Source organism: Dermochelys coriacea, chromosome 2, assembly GCF_009764565.3.
Source record: "Dermochelys coriacea isolate rDerCor1 chromosome 2, rDerCor1.pri.v4, whole genome shotgun sequence".
Lineage (NCBI taxonomy): Eukaryota > Metazoa > Chordata > Testudines > Dermochelyidae > Dermochelys > Dermochelys coriacea.
This window is the reverse complement of record NC_050069.1, coordinates 111,367,243-111,387,671: the sequence shown is the minus strand read 5'-3', so window position 1 is coordinate 111,387,671 and position 20,429 is coordinate 111,367,243. Positions and strand designations below refer to the sequence as shown.

Sequence of the window (20,429 nt, the reverse complement as noted above, 5' to 3'; positions counted from 1 at the left end):
AGATAAGTTTACCTCTTTAACTGTCTTTTTGATGAAATCTTTCCTTTCAGACAAGTCATAACTGGGATAACTTTCATATACCTAAAGCAAGCAATAAAAAAGAGCTAGTGTGAGTGAGAAGTCTTACTTTTATTTTTAGAACATTAACTTCATGATTTTAGTGCAGAGGACATGGAGTTGTAGAATCCAAATGTAAGTTGTACAATGTAATTTGAAGTGTCAAACCTTTTATTTCCCTCATTTTGCCTAAACTCAGTTTTTGAACGTTTGTGTAGCAGTTATTTTTAATGACAAGAGGAGTTAGTTTTCATATTAATAAAGCATAACATGTGGGTGACAGAATACCCTGGGGTCAAACAATTCAGGCTGTTTACCAGTGGGTGCGTTGTATCCTCTGGACCAGTGGTTCTCAACCTTTTCTCATTTGTGGACCCCTAAGAAATTCTGAATAGAGATGCGAACCCCATGAAGTTTTTTATATACACATACACACAGCGAGAGTGCGCTGAAATCTTTTCAGTTTAACGGTTTCACGGACCACATGTTGAGAACCACTGCTCTAGACTGGCAGCTGCATTTCCCGTAAGTATGAAAGACACTAAAAGAACAAAGACTAGGTCCACAGTAAGTACAATTTTGGGTCCTTTAAATCAATCAATGAAAGTACTGTTTTACAACTATCAGTAGCCAAATTGTGGGTGGTGGTGGTGGGGGGGAAAAAAAATCACTAAACTGGCAAATAATGGATTTTTTGACTTGCTGCCAATTCTGAAAAATTGAAAGAAGTTTAGTTTCAGGCCCAGCTGAAAACAAAATATTGGGCAAGTCAAAAAATACTTTGACTCAAATGTGTTTTATTTTATGCATTTTGACAAAAAGCAAACGAGGACTAAATTCACAGAACAGCCAGGTAGGTGTGTGGGATAGAGGAGGCTGAGGGAAAAGCGTTAACCCTCTGTTAACCTCTAGCACCCTGAGTTTTTCCTTGAGGCTTTCCAGCCAAGTGCTGACAAGATTCAATGCTGCCTAGTTCAAGATCAAAGCCTTAAGTGGTACAGCTTTAGACATTCACACATTTCTTTGAGTATAATTGGTATACGAAATATTTACATTAACACAAATTTACAATTTACAAAACAAAATGAGGAATATCAAAGTTAGTTTTTAAACAAAACTTTAAACAAAGCTGTAGAATTTTTATACATACCTCTTTGCAAATCTGTTTCATTGTGACTTCCTCCAAATTTGCATTGGCCAATAACTTCTTGACAGTTTCCTTAAGATCTTCATCTGTAGGTGGTTTCTTCAACTTTTTAATTAAAGGTTCATCATCTGAACTATCCTCAGACTCACTTTCTAAATCTGGAAGATTTACTTTATTAGAATTCAAATGTTTGACATCTCCCTGCTATTTCCTTCCTCCAGAAAAGAACACAGGACAATTATCTCCCACAGAACACCATGTCCCACATTATTCCTTGACAGTCTGACAGATCATGTTTTGCTGATTTTGTTTATAAAATATCAAGTGTTTAAAACTATCTAATATTAATTTCTGCCCTAACCCAGAATACTGCAATTCAGCTTCTCCCATCAATCAGGCTGAAGTATGGCTGCAAACCAGGTTATAAGATTCTGTTAAATCACTCTACAGGTCCTGTTAAAGATCTTGCCAAGGACCCCCAGCAGAGAGGGGAATCTCATCCTGCTATTTCAAATCTAAATTAGCAAAACAAACTTGTGATTTCTACATCAGAGAAGCAGTAAAAAGTATGCAATGTTTTGCTGTATCGTTAACCTTAAGACTCATCTTCTAAATTAAGCAACACAGTGAAAACAAGACTAAAACCTTTACCTTTTTTTGAACTGTTCTGATTCTTTTTTGTAGTGCTGCTATCTGCTTTCTTGACATTAGCACTTTTCACAGCTTTCTTGTTTTTAGAAGGCATCTTCTGTTTAGGTTTTTCTTTTTTAGATGCTTTCTTAGGTTGCTATAGGAGGGAAAAGAATGGATTGAATCCTGACTTCTAGCACAACAGCTCAATCCCCAACAATATGCTACATGGGTGTGAGAAACATGTCATTGCAAACTGAATTATTACATTCAGATGTGAAATACTGGCCATTTATAGCTGTGTACTATAGTGGATGGTAGTGAGGAAAATGCATAGGTACTGTGAAGTTAAAATCTGGACTCTTCAAGATTAGATTTTAATTTTGCATAAACTCTGGAGCTCAGACCAAGACAATCAAATTCTTGACTGTTTTAACAAACAACTGGAACTTTTTCTAGCCTTATGGGTGATTGTGCTAAGTATCTCTATTCATAATTATGTCTGATGCTATTAGAGAGCATTTTTCCCCCCAGGAGGCAGATATTTTCATAGGCCTGGTTAAAGTGCAATTCTACTCTGAAAAGGGACTACAATGGCAGAGGGTTCACAATGATTATTGCAACCTGAAATTTATCCATGAAGCAAGATCCATTTTCTAACCGCCAATCCTACAGACATACCCAGGACTCATTCCACCTTGGAGAATCATGAAAGCTACATTTTTTCCTGTTCACACAGCATCATCAGTAATAAAGCTTTTGCCAGCAAAGTTTCAACCCCCCATACCAGCACAACCCCATTAGTCTTAAACAAGATTGTATGGGTGTAACTGAGGATCTAATTTGGTATACAAAATATTTTATTGGTGATGAATCACCAGAAGGAAAGAATCCTGGTTACATTTGTAGGTCTGGCAGTTAGAAAGTGTGACATATGGGATCAGTTCACAATAAATGATGGACACTGGAATTAAAAGGTGCCATTTTAAATAATTTTAGAGTAGAATTACACTTAATACAATAGTGTCCCATCAATGACTATTCCAAAGCGGATTCTGTTTTTCCTATAAGTAGTGACTATCCTTTAAGGCAAAACCAGAAGTATGCATAATTGCTCCAGTCTGCCAAAAATAAGCGGAGGTGCTGCACCTAGAAAGCAATCCACTACTAACAGAATGCCAACTCTTATCCCTTCCACAAAGTTATACTTACCTTCCTTTTACTTTGTCAGTTTTATCATCCCAAAACTTTAGTCAATTCATTTTAGAGGAGCACCAACAACTGACTGCCATGTCATCTGATTTCTAGAATAGCCTAGGCACCATCTGCCCTACAACAGAACCCTTTAGAGTCTGATTAAAACTAAAACAAGCAAACCATGGTATTCTATAAACAATCTAGTTTTAGTTTCCATCCTTGCCCACAATACTGAAACTTAGCATCCCTTCAATCAGGCAGAAGTATGGCTGCATGGCCTCTATTATACATGGGTGAATTTTTACTAGTAGAAGTGAACTACATTAATAAATGCACACAACTGGCTCAGGTATGACGCTTTCATAATAGACAAACTACAACATGTTTCATGAAGTCAAAATCAACTGATAAATAGAAGATACAGGATACATAAACTAGACGTGTTTGCTTTATTTACACAAGTTAAACGTATTTAAGTCTAGAGGATCAGAGTCTGTTTAACTGCCAGCCCTAGAAACTTCCTCTGGAAGTTAATGAGGCAAGCATGGAAACCCATAAGCCTGTTTAGCATCAAATGATACTACAAAAAATAAGAACTTGGGAATTTCTCAAAAGGAAAAGTCAAAAGTTAAGCTTGTGCTTAAGTCCTGTAAATTGTAACTAGTAAGTAGTGCAAAACAATTTGACATGAAAAAAAACCAAACTGGATTTTGACTCACATTACCAGTAACTACTTTCATTTACACCTGTGCAACCCATAAAACTTAGTTAATTGTGTTGGTGCCCCAGTCAGACTAGAGTCCAGCTCACTGCTTCAGAGCTGTTGGCTTTGCAGAGGCAACAGAAGCACTGAAAACTTTGTCACTGTAGTCAGCAGGAAATACACACAGATCATATCCTTAAGTCGTTACTTTTCAAACTAGAGTGCTTTGGTGTTTTAAGTGTTTGGCTACAGAGCAAGGTTAGAAGTTTAAATGGAACTCAGTCTGCCTTATAACGTATGGGAAGTCATCTTTCCTCAGAATCCAGATTGTTTTCTACAAATTGTCTTTGAATCCTTAATTCTAAGAAGCTGTCTTTTTGGAATCTCAATCAAGAGAAGCATGCAGGTGTTTGCATCTGTCCCAACCACTCCTCTCCCATGACTCCAACAGTTAGCTCAACAGAGAGCAGAATAGCCTAACTAAATGAGGGCCGTCTAACTAGTTTTTATTGTGCTGTTGCTGAAGGGCTGTTAAGCACACGGCAAAAAAAAAATAATAATTTTTGTTGTTTTAAATATATAGGCAGTTCTTGCCTACCTTTTGCCACAACTGAGCTAAAGAGACATCCAGTTTTCAGTTGTCAATAAGCTTCTGTTCCAAGCAGGTTCATAATTTCAATTTATTTTCAATAACTTCATACATTATAACCTACAGGTATTCATCTATAGATTGTTTGTGAAAGTTTGATCTTCAAGTTAATTGTAAATTAAGTGTCTGACTTCTCACTGTTTGGACAACTCTGGTCTGAACCTTCATGGAATTTGGGATAACTTGAGTGAGTTTACTTGGGTGTGGTCTACAATATGAAATTATGTCGGTATAACATCGCTCAGGGGTGTGAAAAATCCAGTTAAATCTATCTAACCGCCAGTGTAGACAGCCTGTCGGGGAGGTGGATTACCTGTGCTGAAATGAGAACCCCCCCGTCAGCATTTTAAATGTACACAAGCCCTTGGTTTGCTGAAACTTTTCCTTTAAGACCCTCAATCAGAAAAGTTGCCTGTACAGGGCATAAGAGGTAGAATGTTTTAAGAGCAGGGTAGTTTTTCCATGAACTAATCAAGTTTCCTTTGAAGTTCTCTAACATTATAGTCCCTCTGAGGTGGGTCTGTAAACACTCCTTAGGAGTGTCAGACATTTAAAAGTTTTCAGGTTTTACCTGACAGCTCGGAAGGAACAGAGGGTTTAACTCCTACCTCTTGAAGAAAGGCAAAAAACTGAGGTGAGTGGGGCTTACCTATCTTTTATAGGCAGCTGAGCTCTTGGAAAAAGGATTTCTAAAGAAGACTCCTGCCACAGAGAGCCAGATTCCTCTCCTCACAGCAGAAAGACTGTACTGGTGAACAGATGAACAAAATATAAAATTAGCTTTTAATACTCTAGCCCTCTTTCAACTCACCAGCTGTGAGTACCACCAAAAAATGGCAAGTTAAGAATGTGTGGTTCCAGTCTTGTTTTATGGAGAATAGTGGTGAAATATCATTTGGCGTTTTATGACATTTTCTTTTTGAAGTTACATGAATTTGCCTTCCAACAAAAAGTTTTCACGGTTAACTACCTTCCATAGCTCAGACAATTCAAATATATGGCCTACCAGACTTGTAAATCATAAGTTGGGGTGCAGCCCACGTCAATAGTGGCTGACGTTTTATCACAACCTTAGTTCAGTGGCTTGTATGAAATGCTGGTCTCAGTCCTGTAATTAGTGAATTGGACATGTCTACATCACAAAACCCACAGCCATAACTGCAGGTAATAAACGATCTCATCTAAGAAATCAAGATGTCAAAGGATACGAAGCCTGAAGTCTCTTCACTGGTATAGGCTTGAGACAATATGAAGATGGTTGTATTGTCACTCCACATTTTGTACCTTTTGTGAGAATAGGGGGAAGAAAGGGATGAGGGGAAGCTCAAGCTGTGAATGTATGAGGAAAAATGCTAGTGTTTGAAGAAAAAAATTAAGTTTATGGAAAAATAAGGTTCTGAAAAAAGAACGAACAAAAACAAAAAAAAGTAGAAAATTGAGTGTAGTGGGACTATCACCTCTTGAAATTCTGCAGAAAACCATTCAAGGTTGCTTAGTTTTGTACTAATAAATATTTGAGGGACCACTACAGAACTACACAAGAATCTGGGAACTGATGTCCCAAGGCCAGTGTTAGATAGGTAGGAGCGACTTTACTTACTGAATTCTACAATTCTTACTTCAACTGTAGCTCACTAATAGTAATCCCCAGTCAAAAAGCAATGGCGTTTTACTAGAAAACGTCACCAGGAGATATAAGAAAGGCAATGCTTAAAATTTCAACTCTTGGCTGCTCTGCTTGTTAGAGATGTTTAAAAAAAGTCCATCACATGCAGCAACTGATTTTACAAGATTCACAAGCATCTGAGATCAGAACCAGGTCCTCTGATTTCTGTTTCTTCATCCCTCAAAGTTTTAGTTCTTGGATCACACCATATTTCTGACACTGGAAGAAGTCAGGTCTTCCTGATATATAGAACTATATGAACTTTTGTCTCAAGTTGTCCACATGTGAAGCAATCCTTTCAACTAGCTAAAGCTTACTTTCCACCTTTAAAAAAAAACCACCACCAAAACACTAACAACTATATTGAAACCCCCTTTCAGTAATGTAGCCAGTTAGTTACAAACTAAGCAAGACAAACTCATTCATCTTTCCTGAAAAGGAAGTTTTGCTATATTTACCTCCTCTTCACTCTCTTTATCTTCTTCAGAAGATTCAGCCTTCTCTTTCTTTTCATCCTCCTCCTCACTACTAGATTCATCCGACAAAATCTCAGGACATTTGGTGTGTTTTACTTTTCGTGCAGTTCCTGAGCTACTGCGTTCTTTTTTGCCGCCTTTGCTGGGTGTTTTTTTGGACTTTGGCAATGGCTGTTTAAGATAAAAGTATGGGTTAAAAAAAGTAACAAAATTTAATTACAATTTTTTAAATTTCAATTTCAGTCAAGTCATATGAATCAAGAATAAGCAGAGCTAGAGCCACCACTGACCCATAAAACTTAAAAGTATGTGCTTTGGGCAACCACCAGATGCCCGTTACTAAGGACCGTCATTTTAAAGTGAAGAGTTTACACTACTTTAAAAAAATTCAAGGGATTGTTTTATTTAAGTTCATGACAAAACCACAATTTAGGACATAATGAAACACAATTACATTAAAATTGTAGCCACATAGTTGTCAGTGTCTGTGTTATGGGGAAAATCAGGTGGACACTGAGTTTATAGTTTGTTGTGTCTATTTCCTCCCTATCCCCCAAAAGAGACACTGTCATTCATTGTGGATGAACATGTTACCCTCCAATCACTTCAACCCATTATCTCAAAAATGGACTCAAGTTAGAGGCTTATCTTTTCAGATCTAAAAAGCTGAGAATCTTAATCTTAAGTATTGCTCCATTATTTAGAAATACAAACATTTTTGACAAGGGCACCCTGGATTCTTTCAGAGTCTCCACCCCAACAAAAATGTCTAGATAGCTATTGCCTAATTTTTTTCTGCCAATCATATGAAAAAATGCTACATCTTTTTCTTGCTAATAGAGACATTACCATACTGGCTCATTCTGGAGGTGAGAAAGGTATATAGTGTACTGTATTTTAGAACGATCGTCGAAAACCATTCTGAAGTCTCAGCTAATACAGATTGAGACAACCCTCTTGCCTAGAAGGGGGTTAGTATAAGCACAACATATCTGCACTTCATTTGCTACATTGAACTTCTAGCTGATTTAAACGTGAATCGAAATATTGGTTATAATCTAAATCCCTAGACTGATTGTGAATTGGCATTAAAGGCTGCCTCTCCCTTTGAGTCACAAAAACAACAAAGAACTCTGTAAGGTTCTGCTGACAGCATTTAACTGTGACACTGACTACATTTCCCAGACTTGAAGAAGAGCTCTGTGTAAGATCAAAATCTTGTCTCTCACACTAACAGGAGTTGGTCCAATAAAGAATTGCCACCTCACCTGACTTCACTCTTTAAGTGCTCATATAAGCATTATGAGAACCAGAGATGAACATTTTCAGTAGATGGTCCCCTAATCATATAATTTTCCTTCTGGCAGTCTGGTCAGCATTTAATAGCTTTCAGAGTATTGTGTAATCCTCATTTTTAGACAGAACTTTGCCTGATGGGTTTAGGTCAGGGGTGGGCAATCTATGGCCCATCAGGGCTTTGGATCCAGCCCATGGGATTGCCACCCCCGTGGGGCTAAAGCACGCTCCCTGCCTGCTCTGGCCCGGCGCCACTCCTGAAAGTGGCCTGCACCACAGCCCTGCAGCCCCTGGGAGAGAGTGAGGGCAGAGGGCTCCATGTGCTACGCTTGCCTGCAGGCACCACCCCCCACAGCTCCCATTGGCTGGGAACGAGGAACCGTGGCCAATGGGAGCTTCGGGGAGGTACCTGCAGAGCCCTCTGTCTCCATCTCCCCCTCCCCCAGGGGCCGCAAGGACATGGTGCCAGCAGCTTCCTGGAACGGTGTGGGGACTGCCTGCCTTAGATGCACTGCATGCCGCCATCACCCCGGAGCTACTCAAGATAAGCAGCACTGGGCCAGAGCCTGCACCCCAAGCCCCGCCTGCACCCCAACCCGGAGCCCCCTGCCACACCCCTCCACCCCAATGCCCTGTCCTAAGCCCCTGCCACACCCCACACCCCTCCTGCACCTCAACCCCTTGCCCTGAGCCCCCTCCTGCACTCTGCACCCCTCCCTGAACCCGTCCTGAGCCCCCTCCTGCATTCTACATTCCTCCCTGAACCCAAACCCCCTGCCGTGAGCCCCTTCCTGCACACCACACCCCTCCCCTCCCGCACTCCAACCCCCTGCCCCAGCCCTACATTCATGGCCCTGCATGTAATTTCCTTCCCAGATGTGGCCCTCAGGCCAAAAAGTTCGCCCATCCCTGGTTTAGGTAAACATCTGTATTCCATAAGAAAAGGTTACTGTTGCTGCCTAATGTGAACAGTCTTAGAGCTTATGTTTGGTGAAGCTACTGTGATGGATGTTGCTGTAAGTTATTTTACCATCTACACGTTTCTCCAAATATGTCCATCCAATAATCTACATTAGTGTTTCTCAACCAGGTGTATATGTACTCCTGGGGGTACGCTGAAGTCTTCCAGAGGATATGTCAACTCATCTAGATATTTGCCTAGTTTTACAACAGGTGACACGAAAAGCACTACTGAAGTCAGTACAAACTAAAATTTCATACAGAAAATGACTTGTTTGTACTGCTTTACATTCTGTATCAGTGTTTCTCAACCTGGGGGTCATGATTTATTTTATAATTATGTGGTAAAAGAAAGAAAGCAAACAATTTTTCAGTAATAGTGTACTGTGACACTTTTGTATTTTTATGTTTGATTTTGTAAACCAGTAGCTTTTAAGTAAGGTGAAACTTGGGGGTATGCAAGACAAATCAGCCTCCTGAAAGGGGTACAGTAGTCTGGAAAGGTTGAGAACCACTGATCTACACTGTACAATCACATGCAAACAGCAATAAATGTTGGCTATATAATGGAAGTTGGACAAAACTCCAGATACATATTTTACCTATACATAGTCCTCCCCCCCACAAACTGAGGCAAAGTTCATTTAATTCCTCAGCCATAATTTTACAAAAGCCCAACTTCAGTTATTGTTGAGTTTTTGTTCTCACTGTTAAGACTAAACACCAAACTTCACAATGCCTGCTAACACAATGACACCAACCAGCTGATTTAACTGGTGATTATGTGTGTAGAAAGATGTCAATGGGGGAGGGGAAAAATTTTGATCCCCATTAATATGCAGCCCTCTAAAGTTGAGCATTGTGAGGCTGAAAGTACACACAGTATGTTTTAGTGATGTCTGCTTCATTTTAGATTAACCTCTCCAATGTGTCAAAAGACACTTGTCTTTGAAGACTAAAAACACGGTAATTTAAAGTTTATTAGGAAGAGCTCCATATTTTCTGCTTTAAACAACAAACATCTCTGTATGGGACACTCAAGTATTCTCTCCTTATTTAACTTATAATCCCTTCTAGTGCTTCTACCCCAGAAAAGCAACTTTGAAAATGGCATTGGGGGATTCCATGTTTCTTTTAAAAGCTTTCCGTGTAACTGCACAAAAGTAACTCAAAGCAGATTTTTTATTATTATTATTATTACTGGAAATGATGCATGAGAAGGAAAGAACCTAGACTGGCTTGTAAGTCTGGAAGCTATTAGAAGATAGGTTTAATTTGCTCAGTTTATGAAGAGTGAAAAACTATAGACACACAAACATTAACTCCCCAATGAGGATAACTTTCCAGGGTAGAAGAGCACTTCAATAAGTTAAGTGTTGACAGAAATGGATGTCTGGGTTGCTTCCCCAAACAAAAAAAAGCAGCATAGACAGAGACATTCCTTATCCACTTCTGTATACGACTTCACATTTGTAACAATTATGATTAAAGGAATTTTGATAAGCAATGACAGCCTTTGACCATTTCTGTATTGCTCTTAGGTTAAAAAAATAAGGTGGAATACAGGAGCCTAATTAAGTATTTTGTGCAGCTGGTTTTAATGCATTGTTACACACTCCAGTTCCAATAAAGCTGTGATCTGGTGATTCCCCCACTACCCCTCCCCACTATGTGATGAATGGGTTGATGGGTGTTTCCACCTTCAATGAGCTCTCACACCTTTCCTGATACAGTTGCCACCCTTTTTCCGTCCATTTTCATCTTACTCTCTTCCCTCACCTCATTTCTATTTTTTTTTTGGCTCACATTTCACAGCTCCCTTTCTGTTCCTCAAAGCAAAAAGGCTACATGCTGCTTGGGTAGGGATGTCCAATGGTAACTCCATGAGCTGGATACATATGCTTTTGCAGCCTAGCTGAGCATGGTGGGAAAAGAGAACAGAAGATCAAGTTTGTGGCTTCTGCCTAAGCCTGCAGCCCCATACATGTGATCTGCTATGGTCAGCTACACTGAGTCACCGTGGGAGCACATTAAGACATTCGCTTTTGAGGAGCCACCCACATACTTAGCTATGATAGCAGAAGCATATTTGGAAGGGGGAGCATACCGCTTAAGGCAACATTATATGTCCCCATTGTTTTTTTCTGCCCACATTCCACCCCAAGTTGGAATCATAACAATGAATAAGCATAATAAAATTGTGCCTCACCTTGCCTGAAGGTTTTGGATGCATTAAGAAGTTTAAGATTCTGGTAACCAGCTCATTATTAACTCCCGATCTTTCCAAATCAAGGACCTCACAGATACTTTTCAACATGGCATTCCTGAATCTGAGCAGAAATAAAATTCAATTTTCTTAACAGGTTATTAAAAAAAATGTCAACATTTAAGGTTTGAGACACTTTTGGTTAGACATTGATCCTACAAACACATGCAGGTGTAGGCAATTTAAGTACTCCTATTTGCATCTGTACCTCTGTTTACAAAAACAGTTACATACAATAGGTCAGCATCAAGAATCAATGAAAGTAAGTCTCCCTTCTCAACAATTTCCCTAAACCCAACTCAGAGCTATATACTGTGGGATATAAATACACCTATAATATAAGCAGCAGTTCCCTCAGAAAAGTCTCCCTAGTTACAATGTAAATAACCTTTTTTCCCCCCAGATTTGAAGTTATCCACTCCAGGACAAGTCTGGTGAACATGACTTATTTAAAAAAAACACACACCTTGCAGGCAACCCCACCAAAAATGCTAATATTTTAGCCTCTACTATTTCTTCTGGTTGCTCCTGCCTTTCCATCCAGTAGTTATCCATGCCCCAAATATACAGTAGACACTGGGACACGTCGTCTACTTTATCAGCAGTTTTGGATAAAGGGAAAATAGAGCTGGGTGTCATGTTACAATTTAGGGTTTGCAGGATCAGAAACTAAATGTTTTGCCTTTTTAAAACATAGTGGTCAATGAAATTTTGTATCCAGAAACTGCAACTAGATTAATGCAAAATAACCATAAAGTGAAATTCATTGTTCTAGCTTCATTGTACAAGATGAGCAAAGAGAAGAGTAATACCAAATTAAGATAGATTTAAGCCGAGAATTTCTTTGAACCTAACAAGGTCCCTTTAATTTGGCTCCCAAAGTCCTTAAAGTAACAGGAAAAACAGTATTATTTCCCACAATACTTACTGAGTTTTGGATGACAGCCAAGAACAGATCATGGCTAGATCATATTGGGAGAGACAACAGAAAGTGTCTGTTGCTGCCTTTGCAACATTCACTCCAAATCCTTCACCCACTAGACAAGATGGTAAGTAGATATACATATGCACCCAATTACTGAGAGAATTCTAACGGCCTAGCTGTTGGGGCTACTACCAATACTTCTAAACCAGGGATAATCTATTTTTTGTCAAGGTCCAAATTTCTTGGTCAAGGTATAGTCAAGATCCAGACTCCAGAGAAAATAATACAAAAAACAAGATAGATTTTTTTTGGTCTGTTCAAAAGCGTCTGGCGGTCCGGATTTGGCCCCCGGTCCGCCCATTGACTTCCCCTGCTCTAAGCTATTACTACAGGGCTAAAGATAAGTATATTTATGAAAGGGTTGACTTAAGTTCTCTAGTTGATATGCTGTACTGATAAGGAAAACATGAGTAGATATGGCTTAAATACACTTCTTGTTGCATTAGTGTTGATTTTTTTAGCCTCACAAAAGTTAGAAACCTGATGAAGGCTTCTATGGCAATAAGCAATGTTACTGTTGCTATGCATCACGTTAGAGCCTTTCATGGTATGATCAAAAACCTCAAGAACATATTGCCAAATATTTCATCAACATGGGTTTAAATGGTCTGCTGTGAAATGATTCTGAATAAGTGTAAACATGGGTTGTTTTCATGCAAAACTTCCACATTACTTATGAATTACATAACTCCATATAAGTGTTTATACTGCACTGGAAAAGGAATCTATGGATAAAGTAATTATGTTTGATAGGGTGCAAAACAGCAAGTATTCAAGTACAGTTGTATTATGAAGAGGTCACTGAGGGATTCTATGCTCGTGTCAGTACCTTCCATATCAAGTTAAGCTTATAAGTAAAAATTCCAGTTGCCTGTACTGTCAAACTCAATATTCTGTTTGAAGCTCAAGCTCATTCTTTCTGTTTTACTCTTCTTCACCATAAGAAATTCTGCAGACCAAACACTGTACTCAGTTATGCTTGTCCAACCCTGTTGAAAATAGTGAGGTTGCAAAGATGTACGGAAGGCAGAGTTTGGTAATGCAGTCAGACTGTAATTAATACTACAGTAGAATTTCCCCACAGTGTTGTACGTATAGACTCTTAAGTGCTGAAGGGGGCAAAAACTTGTCAGTAAAGCAAACAAATAATCAGATGTACTAAGACCTAAAACAACAACATATGTGCAACTGCTTTTTCAGAGAAGGAAGATTTTAAGAATTAACATGGAAATTTTGTTGAAGAGGATTAGCACAGCAGATCAAATATACATCAGCAACTTTTCATATTAGTTACGAGTCTGAATATGCAAAAGTATATACTATATATATACACACTTGTATATAATATATAATATTTTGCATATCAAGGGTAATGCAAATGTTCTTCAACTCAACCTGTTAAAGATTAAGATTTGAATCTTTAGATAGTTTGCCATGATTTGTTATGTAGGTCTATGAATATTTTATAAGTACTAACTTTTAAAATTAAATTCCTGGAAATCTTCATGTCCTAGGGAACTAGGAATAGAGAGAGAGAGAGAGAACAAAACTCTGCAAGTTATGGGAGTCCTTCCACTGATTTTCAGCAGACCGAAGGGCAAAACTTTAAATTTAAAAAGTCTGCTTGCTCTTTCCACTTGCCATAACTAACTTCAAAATGTAAGCCAGTAAATTGTCTTGAATTTGAAACCAGACTGAAATAGCAGCACAAAGCAGTTGTGAACTTCTCCCATTCTTAACAGGAGTTATTACAAATTTAAATGCTAAAAATTAATTTTACAGTTACATTTCTAGCAGAAACATGCAGCGACTATTCTTATTTGCACATCTTTTCAGGTCTTGGCATACATTTGAAAGGAGTAAGGCTGCATTTAAATATGCAAATAATGAGAAATTTTTTTTAGCTTTGAAAATGACTTCCTCATTCAGATGCAGAAGGATGAATGGGGATCCCTTTCAAGCCAAAGGAATTCCTTGCTCAACTATAAGGGCCAGTGCACAATATAGGTGTACCCCTTGTCACGAGTTGCATGTGGTGCCCTCAAAGCATTTTACTTAACCTTGGGAATTAAACCCGAGTTTCTCACTGGTCAGAGCAACATGCTACCCACAGGAGTCTTGCCATTCCTTGTGAAATAATTAGGTGGAGTGGAGAGCACTGGGGCCAACTAGACCTAGAAATGTGGGGGCTGCATTGTCCAAACCCAGTATTTACAAGTGGTACAGCAAAAGGAAGATCAGAGCTACAGAAAACTAAGGATGGCTGTTCTGCTTCTTGGTAGACATTTGCTAACATCCAGAGATTACATAAAATACAAGAGGAAATTATTTAAAGCCTTCTACATGAAGTTCAAGACACTCTGGTGTTGGAACTTCATTAAATGTTTTTTCTAACCTCTAGAAAAAAAATTACAATACATAACAGCAATTGCTTTCCAGTACAATCCTGCACCATATTAACATTAAACCTACATCTGAAGTTAGAGAGAACACATGTCTAATGAAACTAGTTCTTTAGAAATGTTTAAATGTGATTTGGAATAATATTTAGAACATATTAAGAAATAAAATTGTTTAAGTTGAGCTCAAGGACAAAAAGCAGAGCTCTAGAAAATAGTCCCTCATCCTAAAATTTAGAATACCTGGAGCAAACCTTAGAAAATAAGTGTAACCAGCATGATTTAGCTATATTAAGTAGTTATAGAAGTCATTACTTTTTTAACATTTCTTCCTTTTTTTTATATTGATCACTTCCTTTTTCAAATGGAAACCCGCTGAACTGACCCACGTTCTTCTTTAGTGAGGCAACCTAAAACAGAACACATTGATTACGTCTCATTGGAAACAGTTTAATAGATTATCCAGCAATGTTTATTCAGCTAATTGTTATTACTATATGAGAAAGTTTGTTCAGATGCTTACATTCAAAAGGGCATACAGAATTAGGACATTATGATCAGCCATTGTATAGAGTAGTAAAATGTACAAAAATACTTTAGTAGTCATGTATTTGCAAAAATGTGAGTGAAGTAATATCTTTTATTGGACCAACTCCTGTTACTGAGACAAGCTTTCTCAGAGCTCTTCTTCAGGTCTGGGAAATTTACTCAGACCAGGTCTACACTACACACTTATATCAGTATAACTACGTTGCTCAGAGGTGTGAAAATCCAAGTTATGCTATGGCTTATGTTAGAGGAGGTCGATGATATGGATCTGATGGTCCCTACTGGCCTTCAGCTCCATGAAGTACCACTGTAGTGGTTCCAACCCCAACATCTGCAGCCTTTTGCCAGTGCTAAGTGGCAGATATTGGTTGGTCTGGTTTATTGCATAAGTTGAGTAAGCAGCATAAAAAGTAAAGAACAGACCGGTTTCGATTGTGTGGTTTCACTTTTTTAATATCACCTTACCTCTGCCCTCTGAGAAATGCCACAATATGCACATGCACACACAGGCCCTTGGCACCATAATATTCAAGAGTTTCCAGATCCTGGAATGTATCTACACTCACAGACTTAGACAACTCCGCAGAAAGAATACATGTACAACATTGTACAATGTACATACTGGGTGGTGAGATTCTGCTTGAGCTAGCATGCTAAAGATCTCAATACAGCAAGGGTAGCACAGGCAGTGGTTTGTGGTAGCCACCTAAGTACAAACCCACCCAGACCTCCTGGATACATACTTGGGCAGCTATCTCAATCAGCCGCCTCTGCTATTGCAGTTATATTGATATTTTTAGCATGCTAGCTTGTGTACATCTACACAAGCTAGGAATCAGATCTGCCATCTCAACCTATACTTTCACTTAACCATCATGACTTAACTGCCATCAAAGACTTGGTGGGATGAATCTCATATTGGAATATTGGTATAGAGGGGTACATATTGTTTGGGAAGAACAGACAGGTAAAGAGAGGTGCTGTTGCATTATATATCCATTATACACACACACGCTCCAATGTCCAGAAGATGAGAGGCAGACCGGTTGAAAATCTCTGGGTAAAGATAAATGGGGAAAAAAAAGAGGCGATATCACAGTAGACATCTGCAGACCCTCAGAACAGGAAGAGGAGTTGGACAAGGCATTTCTAGAGCAAACAACAAATATCCAAAACACAAGATTAGGTAGTAATAGGGAATGTTAACTACCCAGACACCTTTTGGGAAAGGAATATGGAAAAAACACAAGATGGCCAATAAGTTCCTGTAATGTACTGGGGACACTTCTGGTCTCAGAAGTTGGACCAAGTAACCAGGGGAACTGCAATTTTAGACTTGAATCTGACCAACAGGGAGAAATTGATTGCAAATCTGATGCTGAAAGGTAATTTGGGTGAAAGTGATAATGAAATCATAGATTTCCTGAGTCTAAGGAAAGGAAGGAATGAGAGCAGCAAAATAAGGACAACGAACTCCAGAAAAGCAGACTTGAACAACTCTGAGAACTAGTAGATAAGATCTGTGGGGGAAAAAAAAACTAATCTAAAGATAAAGATACATTATAGCTCAAAGATAGCTCATCATAGAATAGGGATTATAAATTCTAATTCTATAGTATGAGACAATATAGTCATGTAATGTTAAAGAAAAGTTTTGTAAATGAGTTCCAATAGATCATGGATTAGGGACCCAATTTTATGGGATTCCAGGGGCTTCTGTATAGATTATTTAGGTTAATCTTTCTATCTACCCAATGGGATTCAGTGCTCAGTATAGAAGATACCATCAGAGATGCTTAGTTTTGCAGTCCTCAATTTGTGTCTCCAGAGATAACATGCTTGTTAACAGTAAAAATGTTTTAAACTAAAGTAAATAATAGAGGTGAGAAATAACAGACCTCAACCCTATTGTCCCTCTGTAAATTTGTGTACAGAGTCAATGTCTTACCTCTCTCTAAAAGTGCAAAGTTTCAAAAAGTTCAATTAATAGAAGATCGTTGGGGGCGGAATAGATCTGGACAAGGAGAAGATGTCTGGAGATAAATGTGAGAAGGGAGGGACAGGCAGTAGAAACACAAGTGAAACTTTTTGAGCAGCATATTCTAGAAGTCTTGAGGTCTTTTTGAGTGTAGCCTTCGTTGATATGAGATCTATCATACCATTCTCTCACTAGAAGGGAAAACCTATAAAGGCAGCAGGCCATAAAAGGGACCCAGTCTGGGAATATTTTAATGAAGTTCTTCTACCTGTGGGTAAGACACACATGCATGCAAAATGCAAACAGTGCAACAAAGAAATGAAAGGCCTGGTTGCCCGAATGAAACAACATCATGAGACGTGTTCCTTCTCAGGAGGAAGCTGCGTTGAAGAGGATGAAAGTAACATGTCCGAACATGTAGTATTTTCAGGTTGGTAAACTTTTTTATTTCATACTTCTTTCTTAAAGACTGCATGTCTTCCTTCTGGACTATTCTTGAATTCTCATGTTTGAGCAAAAAATATAGTTGTTACTCTATGGTACTATAATTTTAGATGCAGTTTTGATAAAAAATAGCTGAAATAGGCAATTTTACAATTTCACATTTAAAGTAGTACTGAGTGTCAGTGAATGCAATGAGTAATACTAAATGAACAGTATGGTAATAATAATTAAATAACTGCATTGACTTATTTTGTTTAGGAGACTCCATCCTCAACATTCAGGATTCTGAAGACTATCTACCTTCAAGATCATCATCATTTTCTATAGTTTCAGAGTTATCTGCCAATGATAGTGTTTCAGTCACATCATGTATGTCACATAGCCACAGTATAACACCTGTAGCAAAAAGAAAAAAAAAAATCTCCATCTTCCAGAAACAACCATAGATAAGTTTGTAATAAGAACCAGCAGATTACAAAAAGAGGTAATTGATGAAAAAATTGTCTGGTTTGTTTATGCAACAAGCTCTCCTTTCCATATGATTGAGAACCCATACTTCATTAACATGGTTCAGTCATTAAGACCAGGATACAGTCCACCCAACAGAGCAGATGTCACAGGCCAATTGCTTGATAAAGTGTATGAAAGAAACTGAGCAGTGTGCAAATGGTCCAGAGGGTGAAATTGTTAACCTGAGTCTTGGGGTGGAGCAATGTTCACAATCATCCTGTTGTATGTGCTTGTGTGGAATGTCTTTCTTACAGAAATAATTGATACATCAGGAAATGCACACAGCAGAATACTTAGACGTAGCAGTAAAAGCTATAACAAACAGTGAAAAAAATTTCAAATGTCTAGTATGCAGTTTGGTCACAGATAATGCTGCAAATGTATCCAAGATGAGAAGAAATTATTTAGAAGAGAGTCCCAAGCCAATTACGTACAGTTGCAGTGCTCATTTGATGTACCTCCTAGACAAAGACTTCAGTGTTCCAGAAATAAAGTTGTTGAAATTGCAAAATACTTCCGTAATAACCACTTTGCAGCAGCTGCTCTGAAAAAAGTGGGAAGAACCAAGCTAACTCTCCCACAAGACATGTGATGGAACTCAGTAGTGCACCGTTTTGAGCACTATATCAAGAACTGGCCTAATCTGATGACAGTTTGTGAACAAAATTGTGGGGAAAAAAGAAAATGGCACTGTCACAGCCAAAGTTCTCAACATTGGGCTTAAGAGAAATGTTGAACACATGCCGAGTACCCTGAAGCCTGTTTCTGTAGCCTTGAACAAAATGCACGGAAATAGCTGTTTTATTGCTGACGCTGTTGAAATTTGGAAGGAACTGAGTGAGATCTTAAAGAGAAATATGCAATGAGAGTTAAATTACAAACATTAAAAAAACCACATAAATGGAACAAGCACTATCTCCAGCTCGTTTTCTTGCAAATATTGTCAATACTCAGTACCAGGGTCAAACCCTAACTGCTGAAGAAGAGAAACTGGCTATGACATGGACCTCCAGCAATCATTCCTCCATAATGCCAACTATAATAAATTTCAGAGCTAAGGGTGACCCATTTAAGAAATAGGTTTGCTGATGATATTTTAAAGAAAGTAACACCAGTGAATTGGTGGAAGTCACTTAAGCACTTGGATTCAGAGACTGTTGAAGTGATAATCTCACTTTTAACAGCAGTAGCTTCTTCTGCCGGTGTAGAAAGAATATTTTCTTCCTTTGGACTAATTCATTCCAAATTGAGAAATCATTGGGACCTGAAAAGCAGGACAGCTTGTTTTTCTTTTCCAGATTATGAACAAACAGGAAAATGAAGGTGAAGACGACTGAGTTAGTTGCAGAAGCCAATATTTTAAGTTTCTCATGTTGACTTGGCAGACACTCGATTTGTTTTTAAAAAAAAAAAAAAAAAAAAACATTTCATTTAACTATTTTAGTTAACACAATTTTAATAAAAACAAACCTGATTTGAAAACTTGAATGTTTCACTAAATTCAAATGCTTGTTTTGTTAAAAATATTATGTTTGCTGTTGAAGAAAAAAAATCCAGAATACATAATGTTGTTTTAGTTAAATAAAACAAATTTAAATGTCTGTCTGTGATATTCTCCTCCTAATACAGCACAGCAAGAAAATCCTCCAAATTTTAATGATTAACCTGTTGAACTGGAGATAGTTTACCTCCTAATGACTTAATAAATATCTGCTTCAATTAGCTTTGGTAAATGAAACAACCAAACATTCATTTTCTGATATAGCTGTAAAACTAATTTTCAAAATAAATCACTTTACAAGTGTGTACCTTCTAAAAATTAAATCTACATCTGAGTTGTGAAGAATATGTATTAAGGTTATGACAACCAACAAGAATGCACTTTTATGTAGAAATCCATGATTAAATCGATCAAGTCTTCCTGACTAGTGATTTAAATTCAGGATTTAAATCAAATCCACCCTGAAAGAAAAGAATAGTAAGAGGCCAATATGGCTCCATGAGGCACTCTTTAATAACCTTTAATAAAATCAAAAAGAATCCTACAAAATGTGGAAACATGGTTGAACTGCTAAGGAGGAGTACAAAAGAATAGTGCAAACATACAGGCACAAAATCAGGAAGCCTATGGCACAAAAAGTTATACCTAGAAAGGCACATAAAAAGTAGTAAAAGCTTCTTTAAATACCTTAGGAACAAGAGAAAGATGAGAGAAAGTGTAGGTCCTCCACTTAGTGGGGAAAGAGAGCTAACTGATATCAGGAAGGCTGAAGTGTTCAGTGCCTATTTTGCTTCAGGTTTCAGAGTAGCAGCCGTGTTAGTCTGTATTCGCAAAAAGAAAAGGAGTACTTGTGGCACCTTAGAGACTAACAAATTTATTAGAGCATAAGCTTTCGTGAGCTACAGCTCACTTCATCGGATGCATTTGGTGGAAAATACAGAGGGGAGATTGATACACACACACACACACACACACACACACAGAGAACATGAAACAATGGGTTTTATCATACACAC

At 38.1% G+C, this 20,429-nt stretch overlaps 1 protein-coding gene and 1 long non-coding RNA gene across 3 annotated transcripts in view; one reads left to right on the top strand and one right to left on the bottom strand.

Annotated features, from left to right (window-relative positions):
• DEK (DEK proto-oncogene) overlaps positions 1-20,429 on the bottom strand; it is a 35,216-nt gene that overhangs the window by 3,617 nt on the left and 11,170 nt on the right. For both annotated transcript variants that reach the window (XM_038390628.2, XM_038390629.2), the window contains 6 exons: positions 14,747-14,841; positions 10,991-11,111; positions 6,508-6,696; positions 1,856-1,991; positions 1,208-1,362; positions 13-81 (listed from right to left, as the gene is read on the bottom strand). In XM_038390628.2, the coding sequence (XP_038246556.1) occupies positions 13-81; positions 1,208-1,362; positions 1,856-1,991; positions 6,508-6,696; positions 10,991-11,111; positions 14,747-14,841 (765 nt within the window). The remainder of the gene's footprint in view (positions 1-12; positions 82-1,207; positions 1,363-1,855; positions 1,992-6,507; positions 6,697-10,990; positions 11,112-14,746; positions 14,842-20,429) is intronic.
• LOC122458755 lies at positions 14-9,066 on the top strand. The gene is made up of 3 exons (XR_006278985.1): positions 14-192; positions 7,366-7,394; positions 8,912-9,066. It is a non-coding gene; the product is annotated as an uncharacterized LOC122458755 (long non-coding RNA).